This window comes from Anomaloglossus baeobatrachus, chromosome 6, assembly GCF_048569485.1.
Source record: "Anomaloglossus baeobatrachus isolate aAnoBae1 chromosome 6, aAnoBae1.hap1, whole genome shotgun sequence".
In the NCBI taxonomy this organism is placed as follows: Eukaryota; Metazoa; Chordata; class Amphibia; order Anura; family Aromobatidae; genus Anomaloglossus; species Anomaloglossus baeobatrachus.
The window spans coordinates 86,013,817-86,034,068 of record NC_134358.1 but is presented as its reverse complement, the minus strand read 5'-3'; the positions used below and the strand labels follow the sequence as shown (position 1 = coordinate 86,034,068).

The 20,252-nt window shown below is 44.9% G+C and overlaps 1 protein-coding gene across 2 annotated transcripts in view; it reads right to left on the bottom strand.

Moving 5' to 3' along the window:
- The window catches only part of NIPAL2 (NIPA like domain containing 2), a 215,031-nt gene that overhangs the window by 11,607 nt on the left and 183,172 nt on the right, over positions 1 to 20,252 (bottom strand). For both annotated transcript variants that reach the window (XM_075316247.1, XM_075316248.1), the window contains exon 10: positions 2,984 to 3,078. In XM_075316247.1, the coding sequence (XP_075172362.1) occupies positions 2,984 to 3,078 (95 nt within the window). The remainder of the gene's footprint in view (positions 1 to 2,983; positions 3,079 to 20,252) is intronic.

The following is a 20,252-nucleotide window of genomic DNA, read 5'->3' as shown; positions in this document are numbered from 1 at the left end:
ATGTACACTCTGCACCCCATTTTGTCAGAAAAAAAAACCAGAAATGTAGACGTTTTTGCAAATTCATTAAACAAGAAAAACTGAAATATCACATGGTCATAAGTATTCAGACCCTTTGCTCAGACACTCATATTTAAATCACATCCTGTCCTTTTCCTTGTGATCCTCCTTGAGATGTTCTACTCCTTCTTTGGAGTCCAACTGTGTCTAATTAAACTGACAGGACTTGATTTGCAAAGACACACACCTGTCTATATAAGACCTCACAGTCAGACCAAAGTAGAATCATGGAGGTCAAAGGAACTGCCCAAAGGAGCTCAGAGACAAAATTGGGGCAAGGCACAGATTTGGCCAAGGTTACAAAAGAATTTCTGCAGTACTCTAGGTTCCTAAGAGCACGGTGGCCTCCATAAGCCTTAAATGGAAGAAGTTTGGGACCACCAGAACTCTTCCTAGACCTGGCCGTCCAGCCAAACTGAGCAATCGTGGGAGAAGAGCCTTGATGAGAGAGGTAAAGAACCCCAAGATCACTGTGGCTCCAGAGATGCAGTAGGGAGATGGGAGAAAGTTCCACAAAGTCAACTATCACTGCAGCCCTTCAGCAGTCGGGCCTTTATGGCAGAGTGGCCCAACAGAAGCCTCTCCTGAGTCCAAGACATATGAAAGCCCGCATAGAGTTTGCAAAAAACAAATGAAGGACTATGAGAAATAAGATTGTCTGGTCTGATGAGATGAAGATAGAACTTTTTGGTGATAATTCTAAGCGGTATGTGTGGAGAAAACCAGGCACTGCTCATCACCTGCCCCATACAATACCAACAGAGAAACATGGTGGTGGCAGCATCATGCTATGGGGGTATTTTTTAGCTGCATGGACAGGATGACTGGTTGCAATTAAAGGAAAAATTAATGCGGACAACTAGAGATATCCTGGAAGAAACCTCTTCCAGAGTGCTCTGGACCTCAGACTTAGTCGAAGGTTTACCTAACAAGAAGACAATTACTCTAAGCACACAGCTAAAGTAACAAAGGAGTGGCTTCAGAACAACTCTGTGACCAGTCTTGACTGGCCCTGACCTAAACCCAATTGAGCATCTCTGGAGAGACCTGAAAATGGCTGTCCACCAACATTCACCATCCAACCTGATGGAACTGGAGAGGATCTGCAAGGAAGAATGGCAGAGGATGCCCAAATCCAGGTGTAACAAACTTGTTGCATCATTCCCAAGAAGACTCATGACTGTACTAGCTCAGAAGGTGCTTATACTCAATACTGAGCAAAGGATCTGAATACTTATGACCATGTGATATTTCAGTTTTTCCTTGTGTAATAAATTCGCAAAAATTTCTACATTTCTGGTTTCTTTCTGTCAAGATGGGGTGCAGAGTGTTCATTAACGAGAAAAAAATAACTTTTTTGAATTTACGAAATGACTGCAATGAAACAGAGTAAAAAATTTAAAGGGTTTTGAATACTTCCTGTACCACTGTATATACGCACACACACTATATATATATATTATATATATATATATATATATATATATATATATATATATATATATATATATATATATATATATATATACACACACAGTTCCGACCAAAAGTTTGAAAGTTTGGACACACCTTATCTCTAGATCAACTATTAAGGGCGGCACGGTGGCTCAGTGGCTAGCACTGCAGTCTTGCAGCGCTGGGGTCCTGGGTTCAAATCCCACCAAGGACACCATCTGCAAGGAGTTTGTATGTTCTCCCCGTGTTTGCGTGGGTTTCCTCCGGGTACTCCGGTTTCCTCCCACATTCCAAAGACATACAGATAGGGACTCTAGATTGTGAGCCCCAATGGGGACAGTGTTGCCAATGTATGTAAAGTGCTATGGAATTAATAGCGCTATATAAATGAATAAAATTATTAATTATTATTATTATTAAGAGGAGGTTTTGTGCAGCAGGCCTTCATGGTAAAATAGCTGCTAGGAAACCACTACTAAGGACTGGCAACAAGCAGAAGTGATTTGTTTGGGCTATAGTACACAAGGAATGGACATTAGACCAGTGGAAATCTGTGCTTTGGTCTGATGAGTCCAAATTTGAGATCTTTGGATCCAACCACCGTGTCTTTGTAGAGAAGGTGAACGGATGGACTCTACATGGCTGGTTCCCACTGTGAAGCATGCAGGAGGAGGTGTGATGGTGTGGGGGTGCTTCGCTGCTGACACTTTGGGGATTTATTCAAAACTGAAGGCATACAGAACCAGCATGGCTACCACAGCATCTTGCAGCGGCATGCTATTCAATCCGGTTTGCGTTTAGTTGGACCATCATTTATTTTTCAACAGGACAATGAGCCCAAACACACCTCCAGGCTGTGTAAGGGCTATTTGACTAAGGAGAGTGATAGGGTGTTACGCCAGATGACCTGGTCTCCACAGTCACCAGACCTGAACCCAATCGAGATGGTTTGGGGCGAGCTGGACCGCAGAGTAAAGGCAAAAGGGCCAACTCCTTCAAGACTGTTGGAAAACCATTTCCGGTGACTACCTCCTGAAGCTCATCAAGAGAATGCCAAGAGTGTGCAAAGTAGTAATGAAAGCAAAAGGTGGCTACTTTGAAGAACCTAGAATATAAGACATATTTTCAGTTGTTTCAAACTTTAAGTATTTCATTCCACATGTTTTAATTCATAGTTTTGATGCCTTCAATGTGAATCTACAATTTTTAGAGCCCTGAAAATAAAGAAAACTCTTTGAATGAGAAGGTGTGTCCAAACTTTTGGTCTGTACTGTATATATACATACATACACATACATATATCATTCTCTTTGGTTCAATAGTCAAGAAGTCAGTGGTGGTCATCTATCCACTGAAGTTACAGTAATTACCAGGTCATAAATTTACATCGTGCAATAATGGCTACAATATTACTTCTTCAACTGAAACAGACTAATTTATACTCAATCAATATAATTTTATTACTTACCTGGAATTTCCCCAAAATTGATGTAAGGTTCTTGGAAAGTCTGCTTCTCTTGGTTTCTAGCGATTAGAAACACCCCAAGGAAAGACAAGAGGCACCTGCAGGAAGACATTGAGTTACACATATAGGCAATGTCACATATGTGTCTGGCAGATATAGATGATTACATTCCATTACATCATTTTATAGAATAAGATGTAGGAAAACATCTTAAATTGGAGAGACTGCAAGAAAAGCTTAAATCGAGTGGTATAAAGCCAACCAAAGCAGAAGGCTCCATAAATAATGAGAACACAGCGTTTGATAGATGAAGAGATTATTGCTCAGCAGAGGCATACGTTATCACTGCACTTTGTTAATCTGTTTAATGCAGAAAAGTTTTAAAACCAGAGTTATAAATATATCAAGCATTCGTCACTGAAGAACGAAATCTGACATGACAGAGAAGGCATTTTTGTAAAAAAAAAAAAAAAAAATCCAGCCTCCTCCATCACAGCACACAATGTTCCTATGAAGCAGATAATGCGAGCCCGGCCTAATGTCCTTTTTATATCAGCTGCTTCAACGGTAACTGAAGATGCAGAACAATAAAATAATACATCTATGGAAGTGATGAGGCACAACACCTTTCACCAGGTTTCCCCACACATTGTAGTCTATAACTGGTAGAGATTAAGTAGGTGGCTTTATGACCCGAGGTGAGGTCACTGACTTTACTGAGGTCACCTGAGGTCAGGTTACCTGGGCTCACAGGTAGAGGGCCATGGAAAACTCCAGCTGTAACCGCAACTTACCTGAGTGACATCACCACTGATCGCTGCTCAGTCTCTGCCTGAATTCCGCAGCAGATACAGAAAACGGTATATAACAGGGCACTGCAGACCATAAACGAAGGAATAATAATTTATTTTATTGCACTACGCGTTTGAAAGACTGTGCTGTCCTCTTCCCCAGGTGCTCCCCTCCGGTAGAGCATCTGGTCTCCCTCTTTGCATTTTTGCAATTGAGGTGGTGTATGGTGCAGCAGCAGACCAGGAAGGATCTATCCACCTCCATCACAGGAGGGGATTGATTGCAAATACACCAGCTTACCTGTCCGGCCAGTCTCCTGACCGCATCTATTGTTACTCACCCGACGAGAGCAACCTGAGAAGGAACTGACTAACACCTTCCATATCACCCATTGAGACACTGTGCTCCATCAGCAGCTGTAGATCTCTCTGTGTGCCAGTGTCTGAGTCCAGGCGATCACTGTAGTTGTGCAGGGGTGCACAACCATCTGGGTGAGGAGTACCTCACATTTAATTTATGCTCACTACTTTAAGCAGGTTCACACAGGAGCGCACCGTTTTTTTATTTTTACATGCACTTAATTCCACAGCGGGCGGTCATGTTGCATGATCACGCTCTGTGACTTCAGAGACATTTTTGATTTGCATACTTCCCAGGGGGCAATGCACCTAGGATTTCACTGTGTTGAGCACCTTCGCTGGCTGCCGGCAGTGTTTTCTTTGGCTGGTCTCCCTGAGGTCAATGATTGTTTTGTCTTGCTGGTCTGCTAGGCATTGCTCCCATCTAGTCAGAATCCTACTCCACACTGATGAGGGGCAATACCCCAAAACAGCTGTCTGTGGATGGATACCTGGCCTCGGTATTTCCCTTGTTATATAAATAATAAATAAAACTTTATTTTTATACTAGAAGGTGGTCCGATTCTAGCGCATCGGGTATTCTAGAATCTATTGTGTAGTTAATGTATGATTTTTGTTATATATATATATATATATATATATATATATATATATAGATGTTGTTGTGTGTAGTTCCCAAGTGTTTGTGTAGGGTGCTGTACATGTTCTGGGTGTGGGGGTGTGTGAGAGCGGTGTTATTTGTGTGTTGCTTTGTGTGTGTTGCATTGTTTGTGGAGCGCTGTGTGTCCGCAGCGTTGTGTGTGTGGTGCTGTGTGTGTTGCGCGGTTTGTGTGGGTGTGTTTTGGGGGAGGTATGTTTTGTGCACTAGGACTAGTCCTGGGGGGAGAGGAGTCTAATAAAAGGAGTAGTCCTGGGGGGAGAGGAGTCTAATAGGAGTAGTAGTCCTGGGGGAGAGAAGTCTAATAGGTGGAGTAGTCCTGGGGGGGAAGCATGGCCGAGCGGGCACAGTGTGCGGGGGCGTGGCCGAGCGGGCACAGTGTGCGGGGGGCCTGGCTGATCAGGCGCAGTGTGCGGGGGTCTGTGGCCGATCAGGCGCAGTGTGCGGGGGGGTTGGCTGAGCGGGCCCAGTGTGCGGGGGGGCATGGCCGAGCGGGCACAGTGTGCGGGGGGGCATGGCCGAGTGGGCACAGTGTGCAGGGGCATGGCTGAGCGGGCACAGTGTGCAGGGAGTGTGGCTGAGCGGGCACAGTGCGCGTGGGAGCATGGCCGAGCAGGCACAGTGTGCGGGGGGGCATGGCCGAGCGGGTACAGTGTGTGGGGGGGCGTGGCCAAGTGGGCACAGTGTGCGGGGGGTGTGGCCGAGCGGGTACAGCGTGCAGGGGGCGTGGCCGAGCGGGCACAGTGTGCGGGGGGCGTGGCTGATCAGGCAACGCGTGCGGGGTGGTGTGGCCGGGCCGACCAAGCGGCCAATGCGTGCGGGGGGCGGGGTCACACCGAGCCGAGCAGCCAATGCGACGGTTGTCACTGTAATCACATTATTTTGGAGCAAGACAGACAGACAGAATAAGGCAATTTATATATATTTTTATGTATATATATATATATATATATATATATATATATATATATATATATATATATATATATATATATATATATATATAGATAGCGCTAACATATTCCGCAGCGCTTTACATACATCAGGAACACTGTCCCCATAGGGGGTTCACAATCTAAACTCCCTATCTGTATGTTTTTGGAGTGTGGGAGGAACTTCGGAGAACCCAGAAGAAACCCACGCAAACATGGGGAGAACATACAAACTCCTTGCAGATGTTGTCCTTGGTGGGATACGAATCCAGGACTCCAGCGCTACAAGACTGCAGTGCTAACCACTGAGCCACCGTGCCGCCCATCATATCTTTAAACTCGTCAAGAGCTGGATATTGACTAAAAGGGCCACTTAAAACGGTGGTTATGGTGGTCTCCTAAAAAGAGCCACTCCTTGGCTAGGTCCTTCCCGGAAGGATATCTGGCTATTTTCCGTGTCGAGACTCCTAACAGAGGCTCCACGGACCTTTTTGATTTGCATACTTCAGAGACATAGCACAGCTGGAATCATCATGGGACCTCGTGTGGATTATGTCGGACCTCCAGGGGTGTTTTGGGGATGGATTAATGTGGTGAAAGAGGAGTTTTTTCGTATTTTATTTCATAGTTGCATAGGTTGAAAAAAGACCTAAGTCCATCTAGTTCAACCTTCCTCCACCAATTCTACATTTTGTCCCTAAGGCCCTGTGTGCATTTATCGTTTTTTGCCGCGGATTTCCTGCATGTTTCGCTGCAGAAAATGTTAATAACATCTCTGCAGTAATTCACCAGCAAATCCTATGGGAAAAAAAAGCTGTGCGCACTATGCGGATTTTGATAGCTGCATGTCACTTCTTTTCCGCAGGTAGCAGCGGGATTTCACTCCATTAACTGTAATGTAATCGTGAAAACCCGCAGGGAATAACGCAGGTAGCAAATTCCGTGCGGTTCATTGCGTTTTCCTGCGTTATTCCCTGCAGTATTTCGCGTTTTCAGGCCATAATGTTCATCACTGCCTGTGTTTTGCAGGGAAGTGATGTCATTATGACAGGAAGAGGAAGCGGAGCAGAGTAAACACTCACAGATCACACACAGACACATACATATAGAATACACATAGAGATCAAACGTACATACAAAAATAGAAAAAACAAAAAACCGCGGGCTCCGCTGTATTTTTACGGTCCAGCCGAGGTAAACACACAGCGGCGGCCCGGTATTCTCAGGCTGGGGAGGGCGAGGGCCGGGGTTAATGTCGCCCACCCTCCCGCAGCCGAGAATATCAGCCCGTAGCTTCCCCGGGACTATCGCATCCATTATGCGACAGTCCCGGAGTGTCCCCGGCTCTTCCAGATTGCCGTGATGTGGTGGCAATCCAGGTAATAATAATAAGGAGTTAAATGGCAGCGGATTGCTACCATTTAAGTCCAGGCTTAATCATGGCAGCGTCTATGAGACAGCTTTCATGATTAACCCGTAAGTAAAGTGAATAAGCACACACTGAAAAATCCTTTATTTTAAATAAAAGACAAAAAAGCTCCCTCTTTCACCCCTTTATTAACCCCTCCCAACACACAGCTCCGGCGTAACCAAGGTCCCACGACGCTTGTATCCAGCTGCAACTGACACACTGTACTGAATGCAGCCTTGTAACAAGCCTGCAGAGGTAATTACAGGTCATTTCTCACGGTCGGTAATGTGAACACACTACCGCTCGGGAGAACTGCAGTGTCCTCACAGGAACTCTATCTATTGATTGATAGAGGACAGACCAATCTATTGATTATTTATCTATCTATCTATCCTTCTATCTATCCATCCTTCTGTCTATCCTTTTATCTATCTATCCCTCTATCCATTATCTATTTCTCTATCTATCTATATCAGAAGGAAATTACCTTTTTTTTTTTTCAATGTGCTTTATTGCATTAAATGCATTAAAACACATGTACCAACCCGTGGAAAAAATGCACCAAAACCGCACCGAAACGCAATAAAACGCATGCGGATTTCGGTGCGGGTTTTTTTGCATTTTTTACAGCGGGTGCGGTAATCTTTCAGTGCCTGCGGAATTTTCTTAAGAAAATTCCATTTTCTAGTGCGCACAGGGCCATAGTCACTTATAACCAACAATGTTGTGTGTACTGAGGAAATCATCCAGCCCTTTTTTAAAAGCTGCTATAGTGTCTCCCATTACTACCTCTTGTGGTAGGGCATTCCACAGTCTGACTGCTCTAACTGTAAAGAACCCTTTCCTATTTATAAGCCGGAATTGCTTTTCTTCCATTCGCAGTGAGTGCCCCCTGGTCCTTAGTACTGTCTTTGGAAGAAATAAGTCATGTGCCAGTCCTTTATATTGACCACACATGTATTTATACATATAAGGCCTGTTTCACACGTCAGTGAAAAACACTGACGTTTTTCACTGGCGTGTAAAACACGCACATGTCCCTCCGTGTGCCGTGAATTACGGCACACGTGGGTTGTCTAAGTGCAATCCGGGCTCCGTTCTCCGTGGCCCGTGATTGCACTTAGAGATTAACTCACCTGTGCCCGCTCCCGCTCTCCATGGTGCTGATCGCTCCCGCGGTGCAGCATCCGGCCGGCGCTGACCCCTGCAGCAGCTGCTTCCGGGTCGGCTGTGTCGTGCATCATTAATATGCGCGACAGTAATGAGCCGGCTTAGAAGCAGCAAGCAGCAAGCTGCACGGGCTGCAGAGGGCGCCGCTGAAGCCGGGTGAGTAAAAATGTTTATTATTTTAAATGCACGTTTTTTTCTGGCACGTGTTTCACGGACCACACCACTGCGTGGTCCGTGGGACATCAGTGATGCCAGAAAAAATGGACATGTCTCCGTGCGGCATTTACGCACACGCGGGTACGCCGCACGGAGACACGTGCAGTGAAAAATCACTAACGTGTGAGCAGACCTATTCATTATAAAGGGTCTGCGTATGTCAGTGATTCTGGTACGTTTAAAAAAAAGCACAAACTTACCAGAATCACTGACGTGTGAAACAGGCCTAAATCACATCTCCTCTGAGATGTCTTTTGTCTAAGCTAAACATATCTAACTTTTTCAACCTCTCATCATATGGGAGGCCTCCATTCCTTGTAGTAGTCTAGTTAGCCGCCTTTGAACTGAGTCTAACTTCTGAATGTCCTTCTTAAAATGTGGAGCCCAAAACTGGATCCCATATTAGAGATGTGGCCTTACAAGTGATTTATAGAGGGGTAACAATAAATTGGGATTCCGGCATCTAATCTCTTTTTATACACCCTAGAATCTTGTTTGCTTTAGCAGCTGCTGCCTGACATTGAATACTACTGCTTAGCTTATTTGTAATGAGAATACACAAGTCCTTCTCCTGTTCTGTAATCCCTAGTTTACTTCTATTTAATGTATATACAGCTATAGGATTACTCCGTCCTAGGTGCATTACTTTACATTTATCAACATTAAATCTCATTTGCCAAGTATCTGCCCATTCTGACATCTTATCCAGATCTTTTTGTAATATTGTACTATCAAGGTCAGTTTTTAATATCCTACATAGTTTGGTGTCATCAGCAAAGACTGATAATAAAGAATTGGTCCTAGCACAGATCCCTGCGGCACCCCACTGCTGACTATAGCCCATTTAGAGTATGTACCATTTATGACTACTCCTTGTTTCCTATCTTTTAGCCAATTCCTTACCCAGTTGTATATAGTTTCCACTACTCTTTGCTTTTTGGAGCTTTAGTATAAGGCTATTATGTGGTACAGTATCAAATGCCTTTGCAAAAGTCCAAATAAATCACATCAACTGCATTACCAATATCCAGGTTTGCACTTACCCCCTCATAGAACCCTAACAGACTGGTTAGACACGACTTATCTTTCATGAATCCATGCTGTCAGTTATTATATTATTTTCTGCAATATATTTTTGCATGTCATCCCTTAAAATGCCCTAAAAAAAACTTTGCATACTACTGATGTCAGGCTTACTGGACGGTAGTTGCCTGGATCCACCCTCTTACCTTTCTTAAATATCGGTACCACATCAGCAATCCTCCAATCCTGAGGCACCAACCCTGTTACAAGCGAGTCTAAAAAGATGAGATACAGAGGTCTGTCGATTACAAAGCTCAATTCCCTCAATATTCGTGGATGAATGCCATCAGGCCCAGGGTATTTGTCAATGTGTAATCTACTCAGATGCAGGCGTACTTCTTCTTGTGTTATAATTAATTATATCATGCGGTGAACTTTGATTTTTCACTTGTTGAATGATTCCTGGAACAGTCTGCTCCTTGGTGAACACTGATGAGAAATGCCTGTTTAATATCTCAGTTTTCTGTTTGTCCTCTATAACTAACTTGTCATTATATTTTAAGGGGCCAATACTATCCTTTGTTTTCTTTTTTGCATTAATGTATTTATAAATTTCAAATAAAGGATTTTTTCAGTGCTTGCGTTTATCTTGGCTGGGGGGGACAGCACGCAGGTTTTTTTTAATTATTTAATAAAAAAAAAGCAACATTTAGTTTCTCCTATTTTGTTACACAGCCAAGGTAGGCTTATCTGTGCTGGGTATCATAATTTGGGGGGACCCTATGCCAAATATTTTGTTTTTTTATTTTTACTGTATGTTAGACCCACAGACAGAGCCTGTGATTGGTTGCAGTCAGATGCTGTCACACAGGCTGGGGGCGCATCTGACTACAACCAGTCACAGATGTCGATGAGCGGGGAAAGCAGTGCATATGCAATGAATGTAATGAGCGGTCCCGGAAGTGAATGAGTAGCAGCGGGAGCAGTTACAGCTGCGTCGGAGCCTAGGTAAGTACAACACGCTTGTTTCATTCTTATGTTCTTTATTTTTCTTTTCTAAGTCCAGAGTTGCTGGATCCGGATCAATACCCGGAATTCCGAGCCCGGCACTCTGATACGTTTAAATCCATGTGGATCCGCCCATCACTATTCTTGTTCCAAATGTTTTGTTTTAGAAGTGTAACGGTCGTTTCAGGAGAACATCTGCCACTAGCTCCTCCTTCCCACTCCATAGATATATATAAGCAGCAGCTATCTTCTATCTCAACAATGTGAAAATCTGTATTCCCTGAAAACAGATTTTATGGGTGGAACTTAGAGTGAGTGATCAGTCCTGGAGAAGAAAGAAGCAGATATCTTTAAAAAGATACAATACACTGTTTTGTTGTGTACTACTTGGGCCTCAAAAAAATCTAAAAAAAATAAAAAGACAGTTAATTTTAAAAGGGTTTTTCATCCTCAGGGTACAAGTCTGGTCTGGGGTCTGTGACCGTAAATATGCGATTTGCATACATGCGGTCACAAGCCGACTAGACTTGTTCAGCCTTGCTGAATAAAAGTGAATGAGCACGACCTGATACACCAAGTTGGAATGAGACCAAAACTATGCAAATAACATACTTTTGGTTACATGACTGTCGGCTCCTGGCAGCATCACCAAAGAATCCTGACAGCATGCCCTGTGTGCTGAGAAGGCTCAAAAGACTGCGGTCACAGAATGACCCCTTTAAGTTTACTACTCACTCCTATAACAATACAATTGGAAAATAAACAAGTTCTCAAAAATAACAGAAGTTGTCTCTTTTTTTGAAAAACAACAACAAAATATTGCATTGGTGACTATAAAAGTGAGAGAATGTTCTGTATATTCCCAGAAGACATGACTGTCAGGCAGATTGAGACATTTCTATAGGAGAACAATGTGTTTAAGATAAACTGGTGAAGAAACCCCCGGTTATTCCTGATTGTGGCGGTTTCAGACCAAGTCATTAAGCGCAAATGATTTTAGGCATCACGATGTTCAATGTTGCTTTTTAGAGTATCTAGTAAACCATTTACACATAAACATACACTCACAGATCAGAAACAACAGTAAAATGGAATTATTTGTCCAAAATATTGTTTAAGTCAGGAATGTGTGACTTTTTATTGTTAATTTTGACAATTTTTTTTTTCTAATATCACGAGCCTTATAATAAAACCCCCCCTAAATTAGTAATATTGTAATTGTCACACTGGCCACTGTGGCTAGTTGTGACTAAAATTCCTGTCCTTTCAGAAACAGTTTTCAGCAGTTTCCTTATCATCAGAGGCAGGATTATACTGAGAGATAACACCTTTATACACAGCTGATAACACAGGATGCACCACTCACATGTCACAGCTCCCACTGCTCCCCATTTCTTACATTATCAGTTTTGCACATACTTATTAGATGCTTCAATATGAAAGATAAAAAAATTTGTTTCTTGATGCTAATATACAGTACATGTACATTTCCTGAAACAGGACTTTACAATCTAAAGTAAAAAATGCTCGAGTGGCCAGTGTGAAAATTGCAAGATTTCTACTTTTTACTTTAAATAAAGATGGTGATATGAGGGGAAAAAAATAAATAATTGGCAAACGTTATTAACCCCTTCACCCCAGGATTTTCTGTTTTTCTCACCTTCCAAGAGACATAACTTTTTTATTTTTCCGTCAATATAGCCATATGAGGTTTGGATTTTTTTAAGGGACAAGTTATAATTTGAAAGTCAACATTCATTCTGCCCCATGTTGTATTGGAAAACGGGTGAAATTAAAAAAATGTGCAATTGCACAACTTGTTTTTTTGTTTTTTTTTTTTTTTATTTACCAAGTTCACGATTTTGTAAAACTGACCAGGCAATATGATTCTCCAGGTCAGTACGAGTTTGTAGATACCAAACATGTATAGTTTTACTTTTATATAAGTGTTGAAACAAAAATTCAGAAGTTTGAAGAAAAATAAAAAAAATAGAATTGCGCTTTTGTCGCCATTTTCCGAGACCTGTAGCATTCTCATTTTTCGGGATCTGAGGCTCAGCTATTGCTTATTTTTTGCGTCTGATCAGGAGAAATGCTGCTTTTCTGTGAGAGCCGGCGCTCTGCTGGAATTCACAGGAAACACGTCATGGTAGCGAGAGGGGTCATCATCTGACCCCACGCTGTCATGACAATCCATTGGTGTCCCATGATGGCGTCACAGGGCAGCGGGAAGCAGCTCAATATTCGCCATAGAACGTTAGATTGTGCTGTCAGCTTGACAGTGCGATCAAGGGGTAACAGGTGCAGGTGGGTCTGAGATCCACTTGTGCCTGTTAGCTGCACATACCTGCTGATCGGATCATGTGCGGGAAATAATGTGGGCTCGCCACGCAAGCCCGCATTAAAGGGACACACACGGCCAAGGACATATAGGTACGTCCTTGGTCGTGAAGGGGTTAAAATATACAAATGACACAAATACCTTATTTCTTGCTAAGACATGCTTCCTAAGGAGGACAGGTAAAGGGAATATTATTGATACAATAAGAGGTAAGGTCACACAGGTGATCTCACTTTGTCATGTCCATGTAGCTTCAGAAATTGTAATATAGGCATGTGAGACCTTTATAAGCCGAAATTGATTTTGCCTTAATCATCCGACCCACGTCAAGCTAAGAGATTTAATGTACTATTAACCAGACAGGAATCCGATGCCATGCAGCAGTAACTGTTCAGTTATCCAATCCTTCCGCCCAGTGATTTTACAATTGTGCACAAGAGAGAGCACACTATTAGAGCGATATCTACTTTTACAAACTGTCCTACACTAATTTTTAATGGTTTTTTTTCTGTTCTTTAGATAAATTTATACTGCACTCCAAAAAAATTAAGAGAACAGAAATTACACCTCGGATCTCGACGAAAGATTCAAGTTGATCATCTTTAAGCCCGCTTTACACGCTGTAATGTATCTTACAATGTGTCGGTGGGGTCACGTTGTAAGTGACGCATATCCGGCATCGTAAGGTACACTGCAGTGTGTAACAGCTACATGCGATTGCGATTGAATGGTAAAACGTTCATCGCACGCACGTTGTTCATTCCTCAGGAATTGAACGTCAGGGTGTTCATCGTACCCGGGGTAGCACACATCACAATGTGTGACACCCCGGGAACAATGAACAGACCTTACCTGCGTCCTATGGCTCCCGGCCAGCAATGCGGAAGGAAGGAGGTGGGCGGGATGTTTACGTCCCGCTCAGCTCCGCCCCTTCGCTTCTATTGGCCGGCTGCCGCGTGACGTCGATGTGACGCCGAACGTTCCTCCCACTCCAGGAAGTGGACATTCACTGCCCACATCGAGGTCGTATGGACGGATAAGTACTTGTGATGGGGGGGTTACTCGTATGTGCGGCACATTCAACAAATTGAACGTGCCGCACATACGATGGGGGCGGTTACGATCGCATACGATATCGTATGCTGGATCGTAAGGTGTAAAGCAGGCTTTACAGATATAAATTGTGCAATTCGTTAAAAACATAAATATGGATCAACAGTCAATGGAAATCAAACTAATTGACCAATTGAGACCTGGTTTGAAATTCACTTAAAAAAAGGAAAGGGAAAAAAACTGAAATCACAGCTGGATCGAATTCTGGTGAATCTCATAATGATTGCTCATACTGTGACTCAGTAGTATTAATGGCTCCCATGTGCCTGTATGTGTGCTCCCGATGAGATGGCAGATGATGCACCAAGGGATCTCCTCCCAGACCGAAATTAGGGCATCATTGAGACTTTGGACAGCGTGTGGAGTTACTTGGTAAATTCAGATTCACTGATACAGAAAGGTTCCAGAGGCTGTCACTTATATTTAGGTCTGGGGAACTTGAGGGCCAGTTTATGTCTTAAATGCCTTCCTCATCCAGGAGCTGCCTTCACTCTGACCATATGAAGCTGGGCTTTCCCTGAACCAGAAGGAACCCAGAGCTCACTGCACTGGTGTAATGTGTGACAATGGCTCTAAGGCGGGCTTTGCACGCTGCGACATCGGTAACAATGTGTTACCGATGCTGCAGCAATAGTCCCGCCCCCGTCGCACGTGCAATAACTAGTGAAAGCTGCCGTAGCGATTATTATCGCTACGGCAGTTTCACACGCACATACCTGCTGTGCGACGTCCCTCTGGCCGGCGACTCGCCTCCTTCCTAAGGGGGCGGGTCGTGCGGCGTCACAGCGACGTCACACGGCAGGCGGCCAATTGAAGTGGAGGGGCGGAGATGAGCAGGATGTAAACATCCCGCCCACCTCCGTCCTTCTCATTGCAGCCGGCGGCAGGTAAGGTGAAGTTCCTCGCTCCTGCAGCTTCATACACAGCGATGTGTGCTGCCGCACGAACGAGGAACAACATCGCACCTGTCGCTGCACTGGCATTATGGAAATGTCGGAGGCTGCAGCGATGATACGATAACGACGCTTTTGCGCTCGTTCATCGTATCAAAAAGGATTTGCACGTTGCGATATCGACTGCGACGCTGGATGCGCGTCACTTTCGATTTGACCCCATCGACATCGCACGTGCAATGTCGCAACGTGCAAAGCCGCCCTAAGAACTTCATCCTGCCATCTAATGGCACTGAGGAGAATATTGGCTCTGACAAGGAGGTTTGTTCAACCTTATGCCTCCCAGATCATCATGGACCTATTGTCGACTCAAACACATCGTGCTGGATGATGTTGCAGGCAGCCTAACGTTCCCCACAGTATCTGTAGACTGTCAGATCTGTCTCATGTGCTCAGGACAAACTTAAGAATTTTTTTAACCCTTTAGATAAAAGTAATCATATACATGTTTGGTGTCTACAAACGTGTACCAACCTGAGGCATCACACTGACATCAGTTTTACTATATAGTAAACACGGTGAATAAAATATCCCAAAAACAATCATGCAATCACATTTTTTTTTGCAATTTTTCTACACTTGGAATTTTTTTGCTGTTTTCCAGTACACTATATGGTAAAACGTATGGTTTCATTTAAAAGTACAACTTGTCCTGCAAAAAAACATTCTCTCATATGGCAAGATTGAAGGAAAAATAAAAAAATTATGGCTCTTGACAGAAGGAGAGCAAAAAACAAAAACGAACAATGGAAAATCGCCCTGGGGGTTAAGGGCTTAATTAAGACATCACATTTTGATTTGCCCTATGATGGTATATGAATGTCAGAGGTGATCTCCACTCAAGAACTCACTTAGCCAAGTTGAGTTTTGGCAAACTGAGTCTTCCATGTATTGCACTGAACGGCTAGCAAATAATCCTTTGCATTAAAAGCGTAAATACATGGCCAGTTTACCATCCGATCACTGGTCGCCTGCAATCTGGAATGGGGATTGTTTCCATGACACAACTCCTATTAGGAATTACAGTATAGTCTGACATGCCCAGCTCCAGGGCTGGGGGGTACTCGTTACCAGGCCTGACTAGTCCGGTGATGTTGCAGCGGTGTGGCCCGGTTCCGTGACCCTGGCGGTGTCTTTCAATAATAAAGGGATGATGATTGTGATGATGGGAGTTGTAGTTGAAAGTAAAAGTTCATGACACCATCTTTGGGCAACAGCTGGGCTATGTATTCCCCGGGGCAGATGTTGATGGCACATCTGAGGCGCAATTGCTCCCCACAGGTAGGGCTTGAGGCCCGGGGATCATGAGAGGGCGTGGGAAGGATGTAGATGACACTGGGGGTTGCAGTCAAAGTCTTTACTCATAGTACCAGTTCCACAGGGGTACAGTAAGTTGGCAATCACCCGCGATATGCTTGGATCCACCGTAATGGGCTCCCGCCGATCCCGGGCAGCTCAGAGGTCAATATTGGTGCACCCCTCAGATGTGCCTTTCCTGGTCGTCTCTACTGCGCTGACTCTCGCCCTCCTGTCCTGCGCCTCCGCACACAGTGCCCTGAGCCAGGGCCGCGGACCTTCAGCGGGTTTTCTGCCTGCTTGGCGCCTGATCCTCACTGGATTTGTGTGCTGATTTTCGGCCCTGGATGCTTGTAGCCACCCAGGCCCCCGGTGTTACTAAAGAGTACATTAGTTTTCTTTAGTCTAAAGATCGGGTCCCAGTTTTGCGGCCAGATCCTTCCACCCAATGTTCTGTGGAACAAGCCCATGGGTGCTTCCTGCACTCCCGTGTCTCTAAAACCTCAGATTCTAATAAAAGTACAATCTTTAATGAGATAAATTAAAATTAATAACACCCAGAAGACATGAAAATAAATACAGGAACAGTATGAGGGAATAATCTATGTAGATGGGATCCCTATAATACCCTATGGGATCTGAATCTTGCCTAACAACGGAGGGTTTGACACCGTAACTTTTTGGGCGCCCCCGTTCCGCGTCGGCTATCCCTCTCTTTACCCTGTAAATAACAGTGAATTAAGAAAAAATTACCTAAAGATTGCCATAGAGGGAAAATTGGGTCAAAGTTTAGTGGTGTGTTGTGATGAGTCTGTCTGTGTGCATGTGTCGTGTGAACCGGTGGATGACCCCTTCCCTATCCTGGGATAGGAAACCACACATCTGCATGAGGTGCAGCACCTCTGTGGTGACAGAGGCCTCAGGGACACCACACTTCCATTGCCTATTACGGTATATACATACTGTACAGGGTTAGCAAAGAAAACTACATATTTATTATTAGGTGTTTAATTGCATTTATGATACATTTCTTATGGTTTCATAACATTTTTTCAATTTTTTTTTATATTAAAATCCTAATATTATTGAGCTACAGAAGATAAATAGGACTGAATCGGAGAGTAGAACATAAAAGTAAAATGATTGATTGAAAACAAACCCTATTAGATCAGTCACTTGGAGAAGAAGGGAATTTTGTTTACTTACCGTAAATTCCTTTTCTTCTAGCTCCAATTGGGAGACCCAGACAATTGGGTGTATAGCTATTGCCTCTGGAGGCCACACAAAGTATTACACTTAAAAGTGTAAGGCCCCTCCCCTTCTGGCTATACACCCCCAGTGGGATCACTGGCTCACCAGTTTTAGTGCCAAAGCAAGAAGGAGGAAAGCCAATAACTGGTTTAAAGACCAATTCAATCCGAGGAAACATCGGAGAACTGAACCATACCACATGAACAACATGTGTACCCGAAAAAACAGAAAAACCCCGAGAAAACAGGGCGGGTGCTGGGTCTCCCAATTGGAGCTAGAAGAAAAGGAATTTACGGTAAGTAAACAAAATTCCCTTCTTCTTTGTCGCTCCATTGGGAGACCCAGACAATTGGGATGTCCAAAAGCAATCCCTGGGTGGGTAAAAGAATACCTCATGATAGGGCCGTCAAACGGCCCTCTCCTACAGGTGGCCAACCGCCGCCTGAATGACTTATCTACCTAGGCTGGCGTCTGCCGAAGCGTAGGTATGCATCTGATAATGCTTGGTAAAAGTAAGTAGACTCGACCAGGTGGGTGCCTGACACACCTGCTGAGCCGTAGCCTGGTGCCGTAATGCCCAGGATGCACCCACGGCTCTGGTAGAATGGGCCTTCGGCCTTGAGAGAACCAGAAGCCCAGTAGAACTGTAGGTTTCAAGAATTGGTTCCTCGAGCCCCCGAGCAAGGGTGGATCTGGAAGCTTGCGACTGTTTACGCCGACCAGCGACAAGGACAAAGAGTGCATCCGGGTGGCGCAGGAGCGCCATGCGGGAAGTAGAACCTGAGTGCTCTCACCAGAACCAACAGATGCAAATCTTTCTGAAATTGATGGACTGGACGAGGACACAAAGAAGGTGAGGTGATATCCTGATTGATATGAAAATGGGATACCACCTTAGGGAGAAATTCCGGAACCGGACGCAGAACTACCCTGTCCTGGTGAAGGACCAGGAAGGGAGTTTGTATGAGAGCGTTGCTAGCTCGGAAACTCTCCTAAGAGACGAGACCGTTACTAGAAGGCCACTTCCCGTGAAAAACGGGAAGGGAGACATCCTTCAAAGGCTCGAAAGGCGGCATCTGGAGAGCAATTAGAACCTTGTTCAGATCTCAGGGCTCTAACGGCCGCTTGTACGGAGTGCTGAGAAGACAAACTCCCCGTAGGAACGTGCGTACCTGAGGAAGTCGTCGTTTCTGAAAAAATACAGATAGCGCTGAGACTTGTCCCTAAAGGGAACTGAGCGACAACCCATTTTCCTACCTAGATTGCAGGAAGGAAGGAAACATAGACGATGCAACCGGCCAGGGAGAAACACCCTGCGCCGAGCACCGAGATAAGAACATCTTCCACGTCCTGTGGTCAATCTTGGCGGACGTTGGTATGCTAGCCTGTCTCATGGTGGCAACCACGTCCTGAGGTAATCCTGACGACACTAGGTTCCAGGACTCAATGCCACACCATCCGGTTGAGGGCCGTAGAATTCAAATGGAAGAATGGCCCTTGAGACAGCCAGTCTGATTGGTCTGGTAGTGCCCCCGGTTAGCCTACCGTGAGGCACCACAGAACCGAGTACCACAACATCCTCGGCCAATTTGTAGCGACGAGGATGGCGCGGCCGCAGTCGGTCTTGATCTAGCGCAGTACTCTGGGCAACAATGCCAGAGGTGGCACCTAAGGTAGCTGGAACTGCGACCAATGCTGAACTAAGGCGTTTGCCGCCAGAGCTCGATGATTGTGAAACCGTGCCATGAAGCTGGCACATTGTTGTTGTGCCGTGACGCCATTAGATCGACGTCCGGCCTCTGTCAGCGGCGCCAGATCTCCTGAAACCCGTCCGGGTGAGGAGACCATACTCTTTCGGCCACACCTCAGCGACTTAGGAAGTCAGCTTCCTAGTTTCCACACTTGGGATGTGAATTGTGGATATGGTGGATGCCGTGTCTTCCACCCACATCAGAACCTGCCGGACTTCCTGGAAGGCTTGCCGGTTGCGCGCTCTTCCTTGGTGGTTGATGTATGCCACCGCTGTGGAGCTGTCCGACTGAAGTCGGATATGCTTGCTTTCCAGCCGCTGTTGGAAGGATTGTAGGGCAAGATACACTGCTCTGTGTTCAAGAACATTGATCTGAAGAGTGGACTCTTGCTGAGTCCACGTACCCTGAGCGCTGTAGTGGAGAAAAACTGCTCCCCACCCTGATAGACTCGCGTCTGTCGTAACTATCGCCCAGGACGGGGATAGGAAGGACCTTCTTTTTGACCAAGAGGTGAGAAGAAGCCACCACCGTAGAGATTCCTTGGCCGCCTGAGAAAGAACGACGACTCTGTTGAGGGACATCGACTCCTCGTCCCATTGGCGGAGAATGTCCCATTGTAGTGGACGCAGTAAAACTGCGCGAAAGGAACTGCCTCCATTGCTACCATCTTACGTAGGAAGTGCATGAGGCGTCTCAATGTGTGCGACTGGTTCTTAAAGAAGAGCTTGCAGCCCGTAGTGAATGCTGTTTGTCTAGCGGCAGCTTCACTATCGCTGAGAGAGTAAGAAACTCTATGCCTAGATATGTTATCGATAGGGTCGGGGTCGGATCTGACTTTAAAAAGTTGATGATCCACCCAAAACTCTAGAGAGTCTCCAGCGCAACGTTCGGGCAGTGTTGGCATGTTTCCTAAGAGAGTGCCTTGACAAGTAGATCGTCTAAATACGGGACCACAGAGTGACCCTGAGAGTGCAGGACTGTGACTACTGCTGCCCTGA